Genomic DNA, 25,854 nt, shown 5'->3' with positions numbered 1-25,854 from the left:
ATAATCTAAGCATTGTCCCAGTGACAGAAAGTAACCAAATATACCTCAAATTGTGTCCAAAGACAGAACAGAGACACATGGACATAGCAGCTGCTCATCAGGGGCTGTAAAATTCAAAGTAACATGAGAGTTATCAATAATCTTCAAAACTAAAGAATGAGCAAGCAGTTCTTCAGCCCAGGCCCCCATGCGCTCGTGGCTGTGACTCACATGCTGGGGCTGGCAAACCGCACACTTTCTAAGGCTCCATTTCTACAGACAGAACACTAGCGACATAGTTTAAAATCAGAAGGGCTTTCCAAATAGCTGAGGACAATAACCAATGGGCAGTGCACTTAAACTTTAGTGCCTTCATTTGCAACTTGCTTTGTACATTTTGACTTTGGGAGTTTGACATGGTATCACAAGAGGCTTTCAGGACTGCATGCGGCCACAAAGACAAGTTGTCCCTGGGATGAAGGACTCCTGAAGGATCCTTAGTGATGGTGTTCTGCTCTAAGTGAACACTTACGTCCTGTACTGACACCAGGGAACAAACATGGTTTATAAAAACTCAATTGCTACAGAGAAAACCATTCCATTTCGGAGCACTGTTGACTCTAGGCAGCCCTGTGTTTCATTTGGAGTCACTTCATCTGAAACTGCTAGGTTATACATTTAGAGTGAGAATTTTGTTATTTATCACAAAAATAATCAAACTTTCAATTGGCCTCCCCCAGGCTCCTGAGTTGTGAGGAATACAAGCAGGGACCACTACTCCCAAGTGTGTACAAATATTGAAGGCATTAAAACTAATTACTGTGATACATTTTAACCCACTAAAGTTCCTAATTCCTCCTCCTAGGGAACAGAGAACCATCTTGCAGTCCCTGCATGCACACCTCTAAAGGCCACTCTGTGGGCCTGAGACTGGCCAGAGATGAATATTAAATGCCCTTTCACCACTGGCTTACCAATTATCAATTTGAAGGCTATGAAGCTTCTTGTGGTAGATTATAAAGGTTCTTAAAATCATCTGTGTGAGTCCCTTCCCTGGCAACAAGAGCACTGAATTCTATAAGAGAACCCGAACCCAGGTAAGACCTTAGACTGCAGCCATGTTTTGTCTTGATATTTTCATCTTATTGGGTTTTTTATTTATATGTTTTTATTTTCATTTTTTTTAAAAGATAGAGACAAATAGCATGAAGTTGGGTGGGTAGGGAAGATCTGTGAGTCATTTTGTGAGCGAAAAGAATAAGATCAAAATGTAATGTATTAAAGAAAAAAAATGTAAAGACTCCAGTCACCCAAAACCCAAAGGAAAAAACCCACAGTGTTGATGTGTACACTGGGACTTATAAAACATGCACAAAGCCATGGGACACTCACTAAGACATAGAAAACACAAAGTCAAGGAAACATGGAGATGGGGAAGTCAGGAGGAATGGACTCATGGAAATGTGGAACCAATGGACAAAGATGGACATGGAGTCAATAGAGCTGGAGAACATATATGTACTTGTGGAAAAAATATATAATCATGGAACACACATAGATCCAGGGACACACACACACAGAGCCAGAGGTTGTGTACAGAACAGGGGATGCCCATGGAGTCAGGAGACAAACATGGAGCTGGGGACACAGATGGAATCAAGGGGTGTTAACAAACCACAGACATACATGAAACTAGGGTACATGCATGGAACCAGAGATTACACATGGAACTAGGGTACATGCATGGAACCAGAGATCACACATAGAACCAGGGTCATACATGGAACCAGGGGATGTGAATGGAACCACAGGACACACAAGGAGCCAGAGACATACATGTAGTCAGGGGCCACAGAGGGAAATAGAACTTATACACGGAGCTGGAGAACATACATGAACTTCGGAGACACACATGAACAAGGAAACACACGGAACTGGAGGACATTCATGGAGCCCAGCATGAATGATTCTCATAGTCCTTGAGGGTAACTGAGGTTACCCTGGCTGGCTGGGTTATGTCTTCTCAAGCTGTAATTGTAAGAGATGGCAGGCAACCTGTACCAGCAGCCAGGACCAAGATGCCAGCCAGGACCAGCAGCCAGGACCAAGATGCCAGCCAGGACCGGCAGGCAGAGAATGTGTGGGATGCCAAGGCAGGAGTGAAAGGAGGTGGGAGAGGACAGAGTGGTAGCTGGTAGGGGCCATGGGACCTGGGGATCAGTGTCATGGGGAGGAGTAGAAAGTAGCTCTCGGGGGAGGAGGGCAAGAGCTCCCAGTCAGTAAGCACGATGAAGTACCAGCACATTAAAAAGCTGCCCTGTGTTTTCTCATCATCATCTAAACAAAGCTATGCTTCAAACACATGCACAAGTACAATGTGAAACAATTACATGATTCAGAGGAATACAGGATTCATGAAAATAATCACCCATACTGTGCTACAGGAATAAAAGTCCGCGTTTAAAAAACATTTGACCACGTAAGGCCCCATGTTCGGATAAGGTATCACTCCCCAGCTTGGTCCCAGTATTATCCACGGCTGGAAAAGACAATCCCCCTTACTGCCCTTCCCACGGTCTGGGTGCCAGGTATTACTAATCCTCTGTCAAGCATCCATAAGCTTTTCCATAAATTCTGAAATAATTCTTAAGCGGATCAATACACTTGTAAGTAGGAAGATCACTACAAGATCACTAAAGAGTTAAAGATAAAGATTGCAGGGACCCGGGAGTGGAAATCAATAGTGCCCTGCCTGGTTCTGCAGGCAGAAGCAATCTTAGACATTAATACTAAATGCTTCCAACAAAGACCCTGATGAAGTGCCCCAAATCAGTCACGGTTTTAAGGCCTAAAACTCTGCAGAGAATGGAATGACTCACTCGTCTGTGGTCTTTCTTCCTTCGTAATGGTAAATAACTTGCTGTAAGTTCATTTCAATCAGTGGAGCACACTCTCTACACAGCCAGCATGCTGGGTAAACTTGAATCAATAAACAAACGAAAACAGAATAAGGTACAATTGCCTCAAGTAGACTTGAAACATTTAAGGCTAATTCCAATGGTGGTTATGGAACTCACTGGGCACGCTGAGAAACACGCCGCTTGAAGGGTCACTGTTTTTCCCATTTATTGGAACAGATGTTTAGGGAAATGACAAGCACATCAGTAGAAATAGAATGTTGGCAATGGGCCAGGGTGTTTTAGTTACCACTGAGCACACACAGATAAATCTTCCCGAGCATGCAGCCGAGGAGGCAGCCTTCAAAGCCAGCAAGCTAGGAGACAATGTGAAGCAAAGGACTTGGAGAGAGAGGAGTGGCAAGTCCTTCACTGAGGCTGGGAAACAAGACTGTGCCTGAATCTTCAGCCTGCCCCGATGCTTCCCATCAAGACAGTGCTTGATGAGATTAAGGAACTGCATTGGCATAAGATCCACTTGGTTGCCACAGCATAACACTAAAAGTCATGACATTTAAAATCAAGATTTTAAAACCAGACCAGCTAATTCCTTTATCTCTCCCTTGCCAGTGTTGTGGGGCAGTTTCTAAAACTTCAGTGCATAGCTGGTCCTCCATCTCAAAAATGTGTTCTTGTGCTAACGTGGCGACCACCAATCAGCTCCAGCGTGAGCTATTCTCATTACGTCCGTAGGCAATCTTTTGTGGGCTCTGTCAGTAGGCTTTTCCTTTGTTCAAACCCTCGCGTACTTCCGAGAGACTCCAGTCTCTTGGGCATCACCTGCCCACTCCCCAGGAACTCCTACCCCACCTCAACCCACTCTCTTGTCCTGCATCCTGGGTGCTTGGCCCCCTCTCCCCAGGCCAGCTCACTGGAGGTGGACTCAGCTTCCTACCAAAGAGCCTCTCACCTGTTCAGGACCCCACCCACTCTCACTGCTCAATGGCTTGGCCACACTGAATCTCTCCCCCTCTCTTTTCTTTCTTTAGCCTCTTCCTTCACCTGGCTTCTTCCCACCTTCACTAAAAGGTTATTCAATAATGCTCTTTTCAAAGCTATTTCCTATCTTCCTGTCCCTGCACAAGTAACATTTTTTATCTCTTTGGATCCTCACAGGTGCCTTTACATGAAATATGTTTTACTTTCTCCTCCTACGCAGCCCTGGTTAAAAACATAATATGGGCTGTGCTAGGGCCACACAAAGCAATGACCTATGTCTTAAGCAAAAGCACCTGCCGATGTGGGTGCCACAGTTTGAAATCTGTGTTTCCAGATGAACTGTTTGAGACCAGGTGATACTGTATTCAGCTTTCTCTAAAACAGAGTACCTGCTAGAACAAGAGAAGACAGGAAAATACACAAGGAGATTGCAGAGAGTGTATAGCCTAGGAAACTGGGTGATGTAACCACAAACCAAGGCAGGCCCATGGACTGCTGCTGGCCACAAGGCATGAAATCTTCTCTAGAGTCAGCAGGGGAAGCATGGTTCATCCACCTTGTCACAGTGGCCTGCTGGCTAGCACATTGTGAGAGACAAGATCGTGAAATTACCCAGTTGGCAGTCATTTTGCAACAGCCCTAGGCAAGCAAAACCCAGACTATGAGTACTTATGGAATGCAGATCACTGTTTGGCTTTTCAAAAGCACAAAGTTTCGACACTAGAAGAAAAGGCCCAGGACAACCAGGGCAAGGTGCCTCCTCTGCCTTCCGGCCCAGGCTGAACTTGCACAATACATTATCAGACTTTCATGGCAAACCCTGTCTTTAAAAGAATCCCTCACTGAGATATAGAGTGTCTTGCCATTGACTAAATCCATCCTTCTGGGGCTTACGGGCTTCCCAGACCACAGATATTCTATCCCTCACATTTGCCTCCCTTAATAACCATATTTGGAGTAAAGATCCAAGATCCTAGATATCAATGGAGATTCCTAGACACTTGGATTCTCTATTATATATTATATTATATATTATTATTATTATATATAACTACAGCTCTCTCCAATTTCTAGAACCACGTCCATTTCTGATTTTCTATATTTGTGTTCCCATCTAGAATTCAGTTTCTTCCTCTTGCTGCCTGTGATCACAGCAGAAGCCCCAGATGCTCGCCCTATGGCCACACATTTCCTTCCCCTCTGTGGAGGTTAATCTTCAGATATCTCTCCATGGCACACACATCGAAACCCCCACTCATTATGATAGCCTTAGCCACTTCGCCTCCTTCCCTTTTACCTAGGATAGGGTGCTGTGACTCATTCTGTCCTGTGTGTTTGCTAGGACCTGTGGGGCACCTTCCCCCACTTCAGCACTTAACACTTGTGCACTTCCTTCCTCTGGGATATCTGCTCCTTCCCCAGGTTCACAAGCTCCTGGCAGCCATCAGGGACTCAGCTCTGTCATGAGCTTTTCCTAGAAACCTTCCATAAATGATGCCAGGGCTGGGGCTGCCTGACCTCCATGCTCTTCTCCTGGGTTCCATGCACATGACACAGACACCTAACGGAGTGTGATATGAATGGCCTTTGGTTCTTAGACACTGGCTTCTCCTGAACTGAAGTTTAGCGCTGATGTTGCTGGCAATAGGCACTCATTAGATGTTTGTTACATGTTCACTAAAAATAGGCAACTTAGAGCTGATGGCGTGCTTGCCTAGCCCCGGGGAAAAGATCATTTACAACGCTCTGAGATGTCATCTGTGAACTGTGGGGTGGACTCAGATGGCAAACCCTGACAGCATACCCTGCTGGCACGGGTGTAGGGAACAAACCCTCAGGCAACGATACCTTCAACAGGCGGAATCTAAAATGTACAGCCAAACCACCCAGGCCCTCTTACTCTTTAGCCTAGAATTCCCAAGCCCTGGGATATCTTTTCCTGCAACACTCAGAGATGGTATTATAATAGGACCAGTGCAAAGCACACTAGAGACGGGCACCACAGGAAGAACACTGGTGTAGATGTGGACATTCTAGTGCCTGAGTTTAACCCATTGCACCAAATTGTACACATACCACCTTTTAGAAGAGATTCCCAGCTTTGATTATGTTTGTACGCGTATGCATCTTTGTCTGAGCTATGAAAGAACCATCAACCATGAAGAATAAGTAAAGCTTTATGTACATGTAGAGTCAGAACCCAGAACAGAGAATGGATAGAAAAGACAGATTTCTATGAACAAGTCTCATGCCATCAATTTTACATTAATTCTCTAAAAGTGAAAAGCAAAATCTAGGAACTAAAATAAACTGAGTTTGGGGTTCTTGGCATGACACGGAGAATGAGATGGCTCTCCAGGACACCAACGTAGTTATTTGGTTTTAATTTCTTAGTGAAGTACATACCATGAAGACCAAAGGAAAGAAGAAAAATTACCTGGAAAGGTTTTCAGTGAATCCCAGAACTAGGGATTGTGTGGAGCTGCTGTGGTGTAAATGTTGGGTGGTGGACATGCACTGAACAAAAAGTGATGGGTCATGCACTGAAATGACGGGTGGTGGACATGCAACGTAATGACGGGGTGGTGGACATGCACTGTAATGACGGGGTGGTGGGCAAGCTGTATGTGAAAGGAAAAGAAATATGTGCTGCCCTGCGAAGGTACACAGATTCTGGGCACAGCAGAGAGAAACAGAGGCTAAGGTGGCAGATGTTAACACCTTGGAGCCTAGAGATGACCTGGATGCAGTGGGAGCTCACAGGGCTTATCTTCATACATGTTTCTCTAGGTGCTGTTCACTGAAGCGCCCTAACTGCTAGTGTTCCGAGCACCAGGAAGAACCATTCCCAGAGTGATCTGAGGATGTAGGTAAGAGAATAGCAGCACCTTTGACTCAAGAGACCCAAAGTTACCACTGAACTCAAGACCCAACTTCAGGATGCTCTCCTAGGCTGAAAAGGCATTGTTCTAACATCCCCAGGGGCAAAAAAGAAAAAAAGAACAATGAAACAAATCTATCAATTATATTAAATTCATGTATTGATATCAATCTGATCAAAGAGAAAGGAAATCAACAGGAAACCTAACTTCTCAGATCTGGAATGACAAATGAGCAGCTCGATGTCAGGGAACCCACTAACTCGAGTAAAAACAACATGGGAAAAAAGCCAGTAGTGGTGGGTAAGCTCAGCCCAGCTTTCCCCTCCCAGCTGCAAGGCAGTGGAGTTCAGAGCGCAGGCAAAGGAAGCTTGGTTCACGTGAAAGCGTGCTAACTAGTAGATGGGGAGAAGATGGTGAAATGAGAGCAGCTCAGGCTTCTCCCATTAGCCAGTGGTTGTAAATCACTGCCAACAGCCACTGGACACTCTGCTTCACAGTCGGAGTCCATCGCTGTGGGAAGTCAAGGAAGATGTGAGCAGGGCTCTTATCAGGACCTGTGTCACTTGGAATTATGGGTTATAAGGGACACAGGAAAACTCGAATGACACAAACAGGATGCCATGAGCAGAAAGCACACTAGGTGATTGGTTCCATTGCTTTAAAAGATGTTTTATTTTCAAGGGAAATGAGAAAAATGCAATAAAATATTTAAAGACATCCAAGAACTATCCAAGAAAACTCTACTATTTGGTTTTCAGTAGATCCTTGTTTGACCCACAGAATTCACATCCTCATGAGACTGAAAATTCACTTCATGGTTTTAGGAAATGTTTTATTTGGAAGCCTTTCCATGTCTGATGTAATAATAACATCATAAAGTCCTTTTCATTAACAGCTGGAGACTGAAATATCATAGATAAAATTATATGATATCCTGAATTTGGGTCAACATACTTTGACAGATGTGAGACAAATCAGGGGTAGGTATGTAAATGATAAAAAATAGAACATAAATTAATAAATGTGAGTTAAAGCATTTTTTATATTCATATCAACACATACACTCTGGGTTGCAACGCTTTACACCTAACAAACTGTTGAGTTGAGTCACTAAGATGCAGCATCTGATCTGGGCTGGTCATAGAGGCCTTCTGGGGACATTTGGTTGTGTTCTCCCCGCTGTGAATTGTTCAAGTGTCCAGCCCATCAAGACCGTACATAAATCGGGCACAGAAAAGAGTGAATGCCCCTTTCACCCACTAACTCTACCACACTGAGAAGACACTGCAGACTACAGTGGATTGCACTGCATTGTGGTGCTCGATGGAACCCAGGGGCTCGTCCCGGCAAGACCCTGGCTTCATCAGGAGATGTCAGAAGAGTTTTCCCCCTGTCCTGTCATATTACTGTTTGCTGCAGTGCTGATGCCATGGTTTCAGTCTTTGATTGGATGTCTGGGAGCTCTACAGCACCTGCTAAATGAAGATGGGACAATAACACAGTTTCTATCCATACAAGCCCATCTGGGATCCTACACGAGGATCTCAAGGGGAATAATCTCATTGTAAACAATTACCAGGTGCAGTCACAGCACAAAAAGGAACATCCATCTTCTATTATCTTGCAATAAACATGGGATTTGGGCTTATGTTATGGTCTTATTTCTTTCCCTTTATTCCTTATACCCTTATTCCTTACCGTTGTAGGAGATGACAGGATGCTCGGCTCTCTGGCACTGGGTGGGATCCTGGGTCTCAGGGCGGGCGAGTCTCCACACTCCCAGGCTTGAGAACAGCCATGCAAGGATGCAGGCTCCCTTCATGGTGGGCAAGGGGTCTCTGACTCTGGGAACGTGTCTTCTACGAAGCTCACCTTCTCCTCATGTGTGAAAAGTACCTATAACACACAAGAGAACGGTCCAGTGAACATGAGCTCATGTTTCATTTCCTGGTGGATAACATTTTTGTGAAAGTCTTACCACTAACTTGAATTTGTAATATGCGAAGACAAGGGATGCTAAAAAATATGAAGAGCTTATGTTTGATAGTAAGTTATGCTTCAGAGTTTGTCTGTGTGTGTGTGAGAGAGAGAGAGAGAGACTGCATGCAAGGCTGTGTGTGTATTAGGGTGTGGGGTAAATGGGTGTGTGTACGTGTACAGTATAGATGAATCTATTTGTTGTATATGTGTGTGTGTGAGCATATGCGTAGTACACATTGTGTGTATTTGGTATGGATGTATGTATGGGCATTGATATCTGTATATTTGTGGATGTGTGTATTGTTTATTGGTGTGTGTATGGGGGTGTGTGGTGAGTAGGTATATGTGTACAGTATTGATATATGTGTATTTGTGTGTTATATATGGGTGTGTGTGTATAGTATAGATTGTGTGTATGATAGGAGATGTGTATGTGTATTAGTGTGTGTGTTTAATGGTGTGTGTGTGTGTATGGGTATGTAATGTATAAGGAGTATGTGTGTGTATATGTATTTAGTAATGGTGTGTTCTGTATGAGTGCACATGTGTATGTATAGGGTAAATTGTGTTGGTATGGATGTGGATGTGTGAGTGTATTCTAATGGATATGTGTGTATGGCTGTGGATGTGTGTGCATACATGGGTATGTGAATGTGTGTGTTTATGACTATGGATTTGTGGGTATTGGTGTGCAGTGTGTGTGTGTGTGTGTGTGTGTGTGGAGTGAGTGTATGAATGTGTGCATGTCTGTGTGTGTATAGTATAGATTGTTATGTATATGGGTGTGGAAATATATGTGGTGTGTGTGTATGGGCGTGTATATGTGCATATTATAGACTGTGTGTGTAGGGGTGTGGAAGTATGTGTACGGGTGTGTGTGAATACATGAACTAAATCTGAGACAATTAGCATTTAAGCTGTCTTAGGTCACACCCCTCTTAAGGAGTGGTGATTAATCACTGTGATCATTGTTGGGGCTTTCCTTGTAAGTCTGTCTTGGCCTGTTTGTGCAAACAGAGTTGACACGCAGTAACTCCATCACTCTTTATCATTCATAGATGCTATTTAATAAGGCCACAGTCTTTGCCTTTTACCAACAATCTGATTATTGATATGGCCCTTAATTCCTGTCAATCATCCTAATGGCAGTATAAATTTATGGATGATTTATCTGCAAAACCTGTGACCAGGTAGGAATCCAATAGAACAAAAACTGAGTAATCCCAGGTGGGGTAAAAGGATGAGGCTAGAAACTGAGCCACCTTCAAGACTGCGAACAAAACACACTCTAAAGTAAGGCAAACCTGTGCAAATAACTACAACCCAAGCTCTTAAGTTTAGAGGAAGTGAGAGTGCCTTAGGAGTGAAGGCAGGGCGCCCCTGCCATTTAGAGGGATCAAGTCTAGGCTCACCAAGGATTCAGACTGGAATTTAATATTGAAGAATAAAGAGGATTTCAAACGACAGGGATTTTGAGAAAGTCGTTCCACACCAAGGGAAGAGGACGAGAAAGCATCTGAGGAGTGAGTAAGCAGGCGAGACACAGCAGTAAACATCAGTCCTAGGATTCTCTTCTGTACTTGGTACAGACGCCAGGTAATACAGAGAGTGGAGGAAGAGCTTGGATATAGGTTATATAATATGGAAAGAAAATTGTGGTAAGGTGTAAGGTATTAACTGTTAGGCTGCACACCACTGTAGCTTATTCACCCTGGAAGAAATATATAAGAAACAGAAAAATAAAACAGTCTGGTGAGGTAATTGTGGCAAGAACAACAGAACGCTGAATAAGTGTTTTAAAGTTACTGCAATTGTTCAGAGCAATGAAAGGAATTGGCTTTGGACATCATGAGGAAGAAACAGAGGCTAAGAGTAAGTATGGCTGGTCAGTTGAACTTGTAGCCCCGCCCCATCATGAAGGAGCCCTCTGCCCTGTGAGTCTGGGCTGCTCTGTAGTGGCGCTGTGCAGCAAAGCACACAACAGAAGTCACAGCTTCCAATGGCCAAACCAGGCCCTACAGCATGACGGCCACCTCCTGCCATCCAGAATGCATTCCTCAAAGAATGGAGGAAGCAGAACAGAAATTCAGCTCCCTAGGCCTGACTCAGGAGAGAGAGCAGTTAGGTGGTATGGGGGCTAGAACACATAAAGCCCATCCTTCCAACCACCATTGCCGAGATTAACCCAGAAGCACACTGAGGGTTCTCACGTGTGTCACAAAGTCAGAATAAATGCCCAGCTGAGCCCTGCCCAAATCCCCGAACACCAATATGTTATATTGAAATATATTACAAATGGCTATTGTTCTAACCTATTGGATTTTGGAAGCCAGGACAAAGTGACTCAAAGTGATATAAATGACTATCAGGATGGGACTGTTATTCATTTAAATAGTATCCACCGAAGGCCTGCTCTATATGAAACTATGGTACTTAATATTGTACATCCTGAATGAATAGTACAAAAAATCCCATAAGCTCCAGCTCAGGTGATGTGGAAATTAATCAGAAGAAGCCTAGAAAGCCTGGAAAGGCTGAAATGATAAATGGGCTGATCATCATGTAGGGGAAACATGATAGGCAAGGAGGAGGCCATGTTAAATGGGAAAGAAGACTGGATTCTGCCAAAAGATAGTCATCAGCAGCAAGTGGGGGTCTCCAAAGAAAAGGAAACAGAAGCCATGTATCAAGTAACAAAGACAGTAGCAGGCCAAGAGAAGTAAAGTATAACTCACTCTTACATGAGGTAGCCAAAGAAAATGCAACAAAATAAGATTAGCACTAAAAGACTCGGAATTTTTAGGCCTGAGAAAGCAATTTGGCACACAAGCACATGCTGAAATGTTCTGTTCCATGCAGTGGCCTGCTGAGTGGGGGCAATTAAGAGTGATTAAGGCTATTTGCATGAGGGGAATTGATGACACGGAGAGTGGGATGCCAGACAGGCCACTTCAACGTCCTTGGCTTCTGCCCCATCCTCCCATGCACACCACCTTGCTCTGCTCTGCACATCAGTGTGGAGGATGCAGCAGAGGGACCCTCATCCGTCACTGCCCCTTGATTCCTGACTTCTAGCCTCTGGCACTAAAAAGAAATAATTTCTTTTCTTGGAGAAATCACCCAGTGTCTGAGATTATTTTATAGTGAATGGGAAAAAAAAAACACATCACAGATAATTAAAAACAGTCCATTTTCTGAGAGGGCTGAGTGAGAAGAGATTAGAGATTGAAGAGGGAAAGCTGAAGGTGGCCCTGCCTGCCACCCTAGCACTTAGAAGTCTTGGCTGGACGATTATGAGGTCAGCACCAATGTGGGCTGCATAGTGAAACCGTGTCAAGAAGGATAAATCAGCAGAAAAGGCAGAGAAGATACCATATGAGAGAATACCCAGAAAAACTTGCAATGATAAGTTATTAGAACGAATTAAAGGGAGGAAAGGTTTCATCTTTAAGAAGCAGTGGATAATTATATTTATATATTAAATACATATATTCTTTCATATCAATATTAAAAGATTTAGAAATAGAAGAATGCATCAAGTGGGTAGATAACCTTGGAAAAGGTCCTAGATTTTTAGTAGATGAAGAGGTATTTCTGAGGGCTAAGGCAGGGATGGTGAGAACCCTAAGCAATGGGAAATTTAAAGGAACTGACTGGTATTGGTAAAAGTAACAATATCCAAGTGTCTCGTTCACTCATCGTTTACTGAATACCAACTACACACCCTTCACTCCATGCATATGTGAATATGTAGAGGGGTCTAGCAACACAGCGTGGAGGAGGTAAGCCTTAGAACATCCATACATGCCAACAAGGGCACAGGGATGAGCACACATAGCAATGAGACTCCCTGAGACCAAGAATCCCTCAGCAGACAAAGGTTAGGTCCTCAGCAGACAATGGTTAGGTCCTCAGCAATGTAAAAGATTCTAGATGTTCTCACTGGAGACAATCCTCAGGTAGAGGGGAGATGCGAATGAAGGGGCTACAAACCAAGGCAGTGAGGAGAGAGTTTCTGGGGAGGAAGAGGTAAAGAGATGTGTAGGGGTGTGGAGATGAAATGGGTAGGCAAAGCAGGGAGCCAGAAGCTCAGCCCCATCACGGCTGGTGATCCCTCAGACACAGGATGTTGAAATAGATACAGACCATAGCTGCTAAGTTTTCCTGAGTTCAGATATTAAGGGTGTGTTTTTCCCATTAGAGAGCAGACTAAAACCCTACTGGGAAACAGCCTATCTTCACTTTTCCTCCTGGCATGAGGCTGAAGCCATTAAATGTCATCAGCTGGTGGATTTTAAAACAGACATGACTGAGCATGCGTTCTCTGGGAATCTGCTAGTCACACAGGCCAGAGAAGGAGGTAGAATATACCTGAAGATCTTCACTCTGGAAAGCTAATCCTGCTGGGCCTGCTCCCTTCCTGACCCTTCTCTACCATGGGGGGCAGATCTTCCCCTTAACCTCGCCTTCCCCCATGCATACCCTTAGTTCAACCTCCATCTCCAGCAGAAGGTGCCAGGGTTCAAAGCCTAGTCATCCTCTGCCTACACAGGCCAAGAAAGCAGTCAGGATAACTACTTTATCCCTCTCCCTTTTCATTCACATCTGACCCCCCAGACTCACGCCCAGCTCTGTAGCAGAACACCTGCTTTACCATGCCTCCCTGTTTGTCCCCGTTTCCAGGGCATCACATAGATCTTCTTCAACCTTTCTCTCCATTCATTCCTTTATCTCAGATGCCAGCAGGCTTTTTATGGGAACCTGCAGGCAGCACAGCCAGAGAAGTAAGTGGATTCATGAATCAGATAGGTGGGTTTCAGATCTCCAGTCTTCCTCAGTGCTTCCAAATCCAACTTCCTATTGCCATCACCAACTCTGTAACAGACTACCCGATGGGGAGTCGCCTTTCTCTCTGCCCCTGTATCCAGGAGACTAAGCAGATCCTGGTGGAACACCCACTTTCCTCCCTTCTGTGAATTCTCTTCTAGACATTCCCATTCTTATGTATCAGTGCCCAGTATGCAGAAAAACACCGCATCCAGAACACTCAGGGGATGCACCTAGCAGAATCCCAGAAGCATCCCCTATCAAGTAACACACAACCACCATATCTTCCTAAGAAGCACAGGGACCAACAGAAATGAAGGAACAAACACCCACCCAACAAAGAAAAGGGCAGACATCAGCACCTAGAAATGCAACCATCCCAAACCCAGAAGCCTAGACACCAGTGTGTAAACACAATCAGTAATAGCCAGGACAAAATGTCCCCACCTCAGCACAGCAATCCTACCACAATAGCTCTTAGAAAGACACCATAGCTGAAGCACAAGACAAGAACCTTAAAATATCCTTTATGACGATGATAGAGGGCTTCAAACAGGAAACAAATAAACCCATTAAAGAAACCTTTGAAAGAACAACCAACTGTAGAAAAAAATGAATGAAATAGTTCAAAACCTACAAGTAAAAATAGAGTCATAAAAGAATATCCAAATTAGGAGAAATCTGGAAATGAAAAGTCTAGGAACTTGAACAGGAACCTCAGAGGCAAACTTCACCAGTGAACTACAAGAGATGGAAGAAAGAATCTCAGGAATTGAAGACAAGGTAGAAGAAATGGATACACTTCAGAGAAAACTCCAGGCAAAAAACATACAGGAAGTCTGAGATACTATAAAAATATCAAATCTATGAATAGTAAGAATAGAGGAAGGAATAGAAACCCAGGCAAAAGGCAAAGAAGATATTGTCAACAAAATCATAGAAGAAAGTTTCCCTAAACTGAAGGAGATGCCTATCAAGCGAGTTTATAGCAAACCCATAGCCAATATCAACTTAAGTAGAGAGAAAGTCAAAACAATTCTATGAAAATCAGGAACAAGACAGGTTGTTCAAGTTCTACCTACCTATTCAATATAGTACTTGAAGACCAATAAGACAACAGGAGGAGACAAAGGGGATAAAGTTTGTCAAGGAAGAAGTCAAAGTGTATTTACTTGTAGATGATGATAGTGGACATAAGTGATCCTAAAATTCCACTAGCAACCCCCTACCACTGATATGTACTTTCAGCAAAGTATCAGGACACAAACCTGCCTCACATAAATCAGTAGCCTTCTTACATACAAATGACAAATGGACTGAGAAAGGAATCATACACACACATTTCACAGTTGCCTCAAAAATATAAAATTCCTTACTGTAACTCTAAACAAAGCAAGTGAAAGATTTGAAAAATATTAAGACATTGAAGAAAAAGACTTGAAGAAGATGTCAGAAAATGGAATCCATGCTCATGGATTGGAAGGATTAACACAGTTTGGTAGAATTGTCATTCTACCAAAAGCGATCTACAGATTCAATGAAATCCCCAATATAATTCCAACATAATCCTTTACAACACTTGAAAGAACAAATTTTAGCTTATTTTGGAAACACAAAAACCTCGGGAGTTCCAGGATAGCAAGGGCTGTGTAGAGAAACCCTATTAAGAAAAACTAAACTAGCTGGGAGATGGTGGTGCACACCTTTAATCCCAGCACTCGGGAGGCAGAGGCAGGCAGATCTCTGTGAGTTCGAGACCAGCCTGGTCTACAGAGCTAGTTCCAGGACAGGCTCCAAAGCCACAGAGAAACCCTGTCTCGAAAAACCAAAAAAAGAAAAAAAAAGAAAAACTAAACTAAACAACTAAAACAAAGAAGACATCATAGAACTGAGAAGCTTCTACACAGGAAAGGACACCATTGTTTGGACAAAATGGAAGAAGATTTCTACCAGCTACACATCAATAGAGTCATGATATCAAAAATATACAAAGAACTAAAAAAACTGAACATCAAAAAAACAAGCCAATAATAAAATGGAGTACATATCTAAACAGTGAATCCTCAAAAGAGGAAACTCAAATATCTGAGAAGTATTTAAAGAAATGTTCATTCTAAGCCATTAGTGAAATGCAAACTACTTAGAGTTCATCTTGTAAGGGTGCAAATAGCCAAGATCAACAAAGCAAGTGACAGCCCATGAAGGCAAAGTATGGAGTACGCGAAACACTCATCCATTGCCGGAGGGAGTGCAAACCTATACAAATCCTGTTGAAATCAGTGTGGCAGTTCTTCAGAAAGATAAGAATCAGTCTCCCTTAAGTTCTACTTACGCCACTCTGGGAATATACCCAAGGGTTGTGTCATCCTATTTCAGAGACACTTGCTCAACCACGTTTCTTGTTGCTATATTCATAACAGCAAGAATATTGAAACAATCTACAAGTGGACAAATGAAGAAAGGAAACATGGTCCATTCACACCATGGAATATCATTCCACCTTCAAAAATAGCATCATGAAATTCACGGGTAAATGGAAAGAACTAAGAAAAGTCATCCTCAGAGACTTTTCTTCCAGACCCAGAAAGACAAATACAGTATGTATTTTATTATACATGTACATTAGCTGTTAAGTCAATGATAACAAAGCTACAATCTGTAGAACTATGAAGGTATAGATATAGAGTAAGGGCCTGGGGGAAGGACACACTCCTTAGGAAGAGGAAATAGAATAGACATTGACGGATAGATAAGAGGTCTGGACTTGAAGAAGAAGATCAAATGGGGAGGTATCTAGAAGAGGGGCACAAGAGAAAGAATATGGGGGAGACAGCTAAAATTAAGGGCGATTAGAGAGGGCACATGGAAACCAAATGAAGCTTCCTGAATTATGTAAATATATGAAGGTGACCTAAATGAAATTGCCAAATAACAGGGTGACATGGCCCCAGTTTGACCTTTCTCATCACCAAATGAAGCTTTGGCACTGAGACTGGATTACATCTAATCAACATGTTCCCCACAGGGGTCCCATGGGGACCCCCAAACAGTCTAGGGTGTTGTAAAATATCTGAGTTGTTCTCTGTAAACTGAGAACAAAGTAATATTTCTGAAAATAACACCTACAGAGCTAACTGAACTAGAAGAAGTTGAGCTGGTACCTGCTTAGAGCCTTTATCCCTACTGACCACTACCCTTGGTACCAAGATAAACTCTACTCACTGCCAAAGGAGAAACATAAATATCAACCCAGCTGAACCCTTCTACCCACAATGGTCTCCTGCTCGCAAAACCTGCTAGTGCAGAGGTAGCACAAAGCCTTTGGCAGTTATCAACCAATATTTGATTTGATTTAAGGACCGTTTCAGGAGATGGAACCAAACCCAGCTGTGCTTAGATGATCAAGAACCTGAGATTAGGAAGCCCAGGGACCTGTGGTAAAGCCAAATAATACTGCTGTCCAAAGGAACATAGGAGTGAAATGACTCTGACCGACCTTCCACTGTACTCTGAGATCAGAACCTCGCTCAGCCATCATCAGAGATGCTTCCCCTGCATTAGCAGAGGACAAACACAGAAGCTTATGACCAGACAATCTGCAGAGCAGAATAAACCTTGGAACACTCAGCCCTAAATGGGATATCTCCATCAAATCCCTCTCCTTTGAGTTCAGGGAACCCTGACGAAGAGGAGGCAGAGACAGTGTAAGATCCAGAGGGCATGAAATACACTAAAACAAGACCCTCTAAACTAAAAGGATCGATGCACATGTAAACTCACAGAAACTGAGGCAGTATGCACAGGACCTGTATGGGTCTGCACCGGACGGAGTCCTGGGGCTAAAACAAGAACCAGACACTTGCTAGCCCTCAGACTAACCCAGAAGCTATCTCCAATTGAGAAACACTTGCAATTGAAAACTTCATTTTCTCCAAGGGAGTCTCACCAGAAAACAGACTATTCTTAAGGGTAGACAGCATGCCCAACAGAAGATGAACAATAGAAAACGATTTCAATGGCATCTTTGAAAGTTCTTTATTTCACAGTGTGATGTCAGGCTTTTCTTTCTTTCTTTTTAAATTTTCACTTTTATTTTATTTTTTATTGTTTACCCTCCAAAGCTCTGGCTTTGTGTTTATTTTAGGATTGCTGCATGAGCAAAGGAGTAGGTCTTGGCATCTATATTTATCTATTTCTCCTGCCTTTACCTGGGATCTTTTCTTCTGTTTGTTTTGTTCTGATTGATTTGTTTTTGTTTTTTTATATCTTATTATATTTTATTATAATTCCTTAGGATCCTGCCTGTTTTTTAACCATAGACAGAATGGGGGTGGTGATCTGGATGAGAGGTGATGTGGGGATGAACTGGGTGTAGAGGGGGGAAGAACCATAATTAGAATACAATACATGGAAAAATCCATTTTAAATAAAACATAGACATGAATTCGATATAGCTCAGTTCTGTTAAGAAAAGGATGTTTGGAGATCCCTGTGGGCTACTCTGGAAGGGCTGTAAGTAGTTTCCACAGCTCTGTCTAAAACCAAGCCCAACCTAGCAACTGATAGGATCAAACAAAAGGAGAAGCAAGTGTCAACAACCTTCATTCTTTTCTAATGCCATGGTAGGTCCAATGCCACCATTTATGTCCATGCCTGCCATCCAAGCAGTGACCGCTCACAGAGCACACTCCCCATAGGATTACCCTATTTTTTACCTCCAAGATGGAGCTCAACTCATGAGATGCTAAGACTACAGCTGGTTAGTTTGCCAGGTCTAAGCCAAAAGAGAATACCCTCAACTGTTAGGTTAGTCAGGGGCCTGGTATTGGGATAAAATCTCTGAGATAATCCACATAAGAGGAAAGTGTATTTTGGTTTGTGTTTTCAGAGGTTTCAAGTTCGGTCACTGAGATCTACTGCTTTCAGTTTGGGACAGCGGGACACACTATGGCATGAGCTGCTAACAGAGAGGACTTCTGACTCTGTGGCAGGCAAGCCGAGTCTTTCAAGAGGCCAGTGACTAAATTCCCTTGCACTCACATACACTAGCATTGAACTTCTATTAGATCCCAGCTTCTGAAGGCTCTACCCCACCCCACTACTGTCATGAGCCAAGGGCCAAGCCTTTATACATGAGCCTTGGGAATCGTCAAGATCCAAGTTACATCAACTGAAAGAAGCAGGCTATGACTACCCACCATATCTACCAGCATGCTTTGTATGCGATAAATCCTATTGTGCTAATCTGAGCCTTAAAATCTTTGCTAAATAAAAGGATAAAGGGAGGAAAGTGGTGACTCAAGCGTACTCTGAGAAACTTGGGGAGTAAGGGAAATGCCACGGAGATGAGAACACAGCGAAGGGAACATGAGAATACGTGCTCGCCATGCAAACCTTGAGAAGCACTTTTAATAACAGGGACTCTTTGGGGACTTACTTTTCAGAATGTAGCATCACCTTCTTCTTCCTACAATAAACTGCTACACATAATGAAGCGGTAAGGGGACAAAGACATCCACAGTGGTCATGTAGAATCTTGTACTTTTCTGAGCAGCCACCATAGAGAGCCAACTCCTCAAGGGTATCATTGTGGGTCACCTCAGCTTTGGGTAGCTTCCTTTCGAATGGCTGAAATCCCATCTCCTAAGGAGCCGCAGGCTCTCTTGCCTCAGTGATTGGAGTGCTGTCTGTTGCAGGGTGCTCGGTGTTAGCTCTAGCGACAGCACAGCAAAGTGGTTCTTGGTCCAGGGCTGCTAGGTACATTAGTCAACATCCCACGCCTCTACCCATCTTTGCCAAGCAAAAACACTTCCAAGCACTGTCAAATGCCCCTTGCTGATAAACCCTTATTTAGGTTTGTCAGACCCTCCTTCTCTTTATAGTTCTAGCTATTGTCACTACACAAAGTACACTTACATGCATCTCCCAACGGAGCTTGTATTGCATCGTTTCAATACTTTGTCAGTAAAATTGAAAGCCATGTTAATTATAATTATTTGCTACACTTTGAGAACTTTGTTTGGAAAGGCTTTTTAAGAATCACTGTCACAAAAAGTTTTTTTTTCCTTATACAGCCTGACCAATCCAAGAAAATTAAATATATATCAAGCAAGTTAATAAAAAATGGCTTTGTTGTTTGGACGATGCATTTCAGAAGACAAATCTGGACTGTGACATCCATACATTTTGAAGAATTTACTTCAAAATTCCTGGAGCTTTTCTTTGGTTTCTTGGTGTGGGAGGATGGCTCTGTAATCTGGATCTAAATAAGCACAGCTCTGTAGAAGCGTTTGTGCAATACATAACATTTCCTGATTTCTCCCACGCTGCAGCTGAATACACGTGGGGGACAGAAAATAACTGTTCCTTTCAGAAAATAAAAATACTGTCAGATCAAAAAGAAATCAAAGGAATGAAAGCTTACATGGGGAGTTTTTCTTAGGGAACAGTATCCAACCAGTTATTAATAAAAACAGATCCAACACAAGCTTAATGTTCACCCTTTCAGGGAAGCCTGAGCAGTTTCTAAGTTGTACTGTAAAATCAGATATGGCCAGATCTTCTGGCATGATTCAGAGACATAACACCCTCCTTGACATGGGCCTGACCCAGTGGCATCTATGATTTCCCAGTCAAGATAGTGAGCTAACCCAGAAAGGCAGTGTCAGCAAGGACTCAAAGCCATGCCCTAAGCTTGCCTGAAACACATCAGTCCTGTCTTCAGATATTTGAATCTGATGAGTGAGATTCTGCCTATACCTGTGCCATGAAACTGCAAGCTATAGATCTTGTCACCTCAGAATCATAAAGAGGCAGATTTAAAGAAGGGGACAGAGAGCCCTGCTGAAGGGCATATATTTCAGTCACCCTATCCCTTGGCACTGTTCAAAGGGGCTGAATGAACTGTATGTCATGTACCATCCAAATAGGCCTCCCAGTCCATGCTCTCTGCACCCAGGTCACAGGCAGAGATGCCCTTTGCAGCTGCTGTTAGGGCAAGCCTGTCCTATCTCAAGCTCTCCAAGTTCCCCTCCTTCTTCAAACACCTCAAAAATTTCTGCACCTTTTACCAATGGCCAAGTCCCTGTAAAATGCATCTCACTGTGTATCCTGGAAGCCTCCTAGCCTTGAGCCTCTCTAGAGCAACTCACAGGAAAAGTTGCAGCCGCCTGTGAATGTTGTTGACACCATGGTGCTCATACAAGCTCAGGTGTCCATGGGTCAGGGACTAGACAATATTCTATCTCCATACATGGCTCCTGCCCACTCCTGCCAGGCTGGAAGCTCCGTCTGGATCCCTCCATAACCACTCCAGTGCCTGGCACACAACCACTTTCTCTCCAGAGATTTATCTGGACAGTCTCGTAACAGTTATGTGTCAAGGTTTCTATTTCTTTTCATCAGAAGCCATGGCGGTGAACTCATCGTCTGGGTGCCAAATTCCTGTGCTCCTGCAGGCTGAACGGGCTGCACGAACAAGTCAGACAGAGTTGTACTACGAGATGGCTTAGTCTTTGGGTCCGCAGGAGACAGTAAATGAGCCAGTCACTCCCAGAAGTTGGGAAGTCAAAGAAGATTTCAAAAACACATGCTTAATCCTTCCCTTTGTATCTGATAAAGCGAGACCTCAACCACATCCTATAATATATGTAAGATCGAATGTGAGTGGCAAGTCCGATCAGAATGGGCCCAGAAACCCACGTCTCTGTGTTGATTAAGTTGGCCTCTCTGTTGGAGCCTATACAGCTACCCACATATAGCCAGGAGATTAGATAAACTGAGTCACCTCGGTCGTGTCTGCAAAGTAAATGCTCGGAGGTGAACCGCAAGCCCGGGGAGGTGAGGTGCTCTCAGGGTGTTGTTAATCAAGGTGGTCATATGAAAAGTGGTCCCTCCGAGCTGCAGTCCAGGGCTAGGCAAGGGTGGAAAGGACAGCATCTCAGTACTGCTACCCAGGGCTTACAATTGTCAAACAGGTGAAAATGTAGTTCTTATGTTTCCTATTTACCCTTTTAGAATAGGTTATTTGTGCTTACTTTGGTAAATAGAAAACAAAACTTCAAGACACGATCTGCCAAGAAGGGATTTCTCAGAATGGAAACAAAAGACAGAAACGTGGTTTTCTTATCAAGACTAGAATGAAACTTTGGGGCATCAGGAAGAAGTAACCCAGGAAGCCCAAAGCCCTTCATCCTCAGCACAGGAAGGAAGATGCCGACCGAGTCCACTGAGGCCCTGCTCTCTCTCTGCTGTACCGCCAGATATTCTGGGTACTTGGCAGAACATGGAATTAAATGAAGAGTTGGCAAAACCATACCATTAAGTTAACACACTGTTCAAGCCAATAGACATCCTAACGCTTTTCCAAAACCGTGACTGGTCACTATTACAATTAAAGCTTCTTGTTCTTTATCGAAGCTAAAGGGGGCATCAAGATAGCCATCATCCATTAAATCTTCAACTTTTATTTGCATTTTTAAAAATGAACACTTTTGGATTGTTTTAACCTATATACCCTACTGTCAAGGCCTAGCCAAAAGGAATTGACGATAGATAGGTTTGTGAACTGATTTGAAGAATATGATAACAAAAACACTTATCTGATCTACATGGAGAAGGACAACAGGCTGCACCTCCCAGCTGAGTCAGGGGCACCTGTTATTCAGAGTTCCACCATGTCTGAACCCGGATGAGAAGGGATTTTACGGCTATATAAAATGACCTCATGGCATAAAATGGGGAAAAGCAAACATTAAACTATTTTATACATTTCAATAATAGTTCAGCTCCAGTGACCTTATTTTATACTTCTCTTCAAATGGAATGGTTATTACGCTTTTGCCTTGTTCCCCCTGTTTAGCTCTAGCTTGCCCCGAGGAACGATAAAAATAAATGAAGTCCATTAGATAAAATTATTATTTGCGCAAAGACAATATTAATTTTATCTGTCAGCAGGTTTTAAAGCCAAGTGAAAGTTCATTCATTCCACTTCTGTTCGCTAAACCAACAGAAGCTCTTTCCGTGAAAAAAAAAAAATACAGTTAAATAATGAACAATTTCTACCGGACTTACATGGAGACATCTCCTAAGGAGGGAGACTCACAGGGCACACTACAGTAGGCAAGTTGTGGCTCTCACTGGTGCAATATTATAGATCACAGGCCATGCTTTCTCAAGTGAAGACAGCATTGAAGACAGCACCTTCTTGTGACAATCACTGTGTATATTCTTTATGAGAACATGCATGCACAGACTGCCATGTCTGGTAGAGAAGGCCGTTGTGGGATCTTTAGGGTCATCACCACTGGCTACTGTCTGACCTTCCATCCAGTAACCTTGTGCAACTGGGCATCTCCATGAACCTGGAGACATGCCCTTTGATGAAGGGTATTTCCTAAAATCTTTACTGGGAACCACAGCATCCTAATCTTGGAATTTCCCTCCTCAGCCTCTCAGGCCTCCCTTGAATACCAGCACTCCCTTGGGCCCTGCCTTTTCAAGTTTTGGTGGCTTTACATATGCTTAATAACAGGGACATAAATATAACCCCCACTCCATATAATACTGATCTATAAATAAAAGGGGGCATCTTCAGATAAGTATGACAGCAGGACCTGATCTACTAGGGATCCCCTGACATGTTCTTTACCAGCCATCTCCTCATGCCTGCTACCTATGACAAACAAGAACATATATATTCGAACTCACCCTTCAGGAAATCAATCATCATTGCCATTCTTTCTCTCTCCAAAACCTCGCCCATGCCTCTCTCTCACCTCTGGAATGTCTCTGTTTTTCTTGGGATTACTTCCGCTAGCTTCAATCCTTAAGCATCCTATCTTATGTGGCCAGTTCTCATGTTTTATTTCCTGCCTTTATTCCTTCATCCACTTAAGTACATTAGCACTTATTTCTGCAATAGGTTTCATCATCCTAAGCCACAATTACTTGGCTGCGCCCCATTCTAGATCATGGCTGTGAAGCCTCAGTTTCTGGGTGGTACAGAAGAGATGATCAGCGTCTGAGGCAGCGGAGGCATCACAGGACCATCGCTAGAGCGCATGTGCTTATTAAGACACCACTCATGCTTCCCTTTCCTCCATGGCTCTGCCATTCACCGTCACAGATGCTTTATCCCCTATTAAAATACTCTCAACATCTGCTGCAAATACATGCATTCCCATGGTTTTGAGAAATGTCCTTTCTAAATGTCATAATTTTCCAGTTAACGGTCAAAGGGATGAAGGGATTATTACAGGCAGATGAGCTAAAAAGCAGAGTTTTGGGGGGGGTTCTGGAACAGTGAGGGCAGAACGGAGCTATGGCCATGTCCACAAGCCCTTGGGGTCCAGAGGAGTAATTCTAGCTCTCATCATTCACCAGAACCACATGCAACCACGGGAAGGAAGAGACATTGCCATTCAGGGCAGAGTAACTTTATTAAAGCAATTATTCTAGGTTGGAAGAGAAATATCATGAAATATTATCAGATAAAAACAGACTGCTAATATACTTAGAAAAACAGACTATTTAATGAAAAGCCTCCTTTCTTGATGTTTTCAGATTTTTACCTAGGAAGGACACTGTGTCTACCTGACACCAGCCATAGGAAGTTCATGCATTGTTTATTTGAACCTGTTAACAATCCTGTATGTCAAAACTAAATCAGACTTTAATAGCATTAATAAGTTTTTGGCAAGTATGCACAAAAAGAATAAAAGGTGCCTCATAAAATGAAGATTAATGAGATCTTAATTAAAATCAGAGATTCTAGTAGCTAATGAATAATAATGTATATGAAATTGCAAAATGGGTTGTAGGTGGAATTTATATACGTATTTCCTATAAATAATCTTGTATACACTGTCACCCTTCATTTTTCAACCATGGAGATACAAATCATTGATGTCCCTCAGCTAAACGGAAGAACCAAAAGGTTTACTATGTGCCCTGCTGCTGGCCTGAAAGTGTGGCCCTCATTTCCAGTCAATATGGGTTTCACTGGGGTGGAACTTGGCTAAGTAACCACGGGATCATTCACCGGGTGCCAGAGACCTCATTGACCAAACTTCAACCTCGCACGCATGGCGTGCCAGAGCTCCAGCCCTTGCAGGATTCTGCAAAGGCTACCTCAGTGTTCTGTTACCTTCAGTCATTTGGCGACCTGTATCTGAAATCCCGCCTATCCACTTCTTCATTTGTACTGCCATAAGGCAGAGAAATGTCTGCAAACTCGCCGAAGCCAGACAGTGATATTACCACTCCTCAGCCCAGTTTTCTGCCTGTCTTTCATCGAGATGGAGTCATATTTTTATTGTTCTAATATGCTAATCCATGAGGAACCATGGTCAATATTAGTCCAAATAGGCACCAGCCTGTTCCCTTTGCTCACCTCGGTGGCCACAGTCTGCTTTGACCAAGCTCTCTCACTTTACCCTCTCCTCGTTTTGCAGAAGTTTTTCAGAAGCCTTTTAATTGATCACTGTGCTTTGCACTTCTGCCCCCAAAATGTTTTTATGTTTTTGTTTTTGATGCTACGACCAGAGAAAAACTAGAAACAAATTGAATAAAGTAATTATAGCTGCTTAAAATCCTTCAGTAGCTCCCCAGGGAACCTCTCTAAAGTGGAAATCGCTGACCCCAGCAAAAGCCCTTCTCTGTGCACAGGCTGACCATTCCTGTATCTTCCAGCTCGCTCGGTCCTTCCTAGCTTGCAGTACGCCTGCACACACAGACACGTTCTCCTCCTGCAGCTACATCCATTGGTCTGGCAGCATCACTGGCTGATCCTTAGGACACAAGTCTTCTCCGAGCTTTCCGAGGTGCTTTCTTCACATGACTCAGCTTTTCTGCAATGTAAAGCCCAAGCCAAGTGACCTAAACCTGCCTGTTACTCCTACCGAATGTGGTTCACACCTCTGTTTCATATCACTTGAAACTATGTGAATCGGCTTACTCGGTGTATCGATGGAGTACTTTACAACCTGTCCCAGAAGATTTATTTAAAAAGTGGTCATAATCACCATAATTTAGCTGCATAATATATGTATATTAAAACATCATTTACCATTTAAATGTATGTTATAAACAATAAATAGATTAAAATATTCCACAAGACCATAGTAAAATACTCAGTGTTTTCAAAGAAAAAAATCAAGAAAGGAAGCATATAATTGAGGGAATGAAAGAGAATGACATAAAACATACTGACGTGGTCAATGACAGCAACATATCCCAATGACCTTGTCCTCAAGGTCATAAAACATACTGACGTGGTCAATGACAGCAAC

The 25,854-nt window shown here is 43.1% G+C and overlaps 1 protein-coding gene across 3 annotated transcripts in view; it reads right to left on the bottom strand.

The window, feature by feature from the left end:
• Sema5a (semaphorin 5A) overlaps positions 1–25,854 on the bottom strand; it is a 429,658-nt gene that overhangs the window by 261,200 nt on the left and 142,604 nt on the right. For all 3 annotated transcript variants that reach the window (XM_013349712.2, XM_026783702.1, XM_026783703.1), the window contains one exon: positions 8,456–8,653. In XM_013349712.2, coding sequence (XP_013205166.1) covers positions 8,456–8,579 — 124 coding nt within the window. In that variant the 5' untranslated portion in view covers positions 8,580–8,653. The remainder of the gene's footprint in view (positions 1–8,455; positions 8,654–25,854) is intronic.

This window comes from Microtus ochrogaster, chromosome 19, assembly GCF_000317375.1.
Source record: "Microtus ochrogaster isolate Prairie Vole_2 chromosome 19, MicOch1.0, whole genome shotgun sequence".
Classification (NCBI taxonomy): Eukaryota; Metazoa; Chordata; class Mammalia; order Rodentia; family Cricetidae; genus Microtus; species Microtus ochrogaster.
Note: the sequence above shows the minus strand (reverse complement) of the source record. Positions and strands in the feature narration are given on the sequence as shown.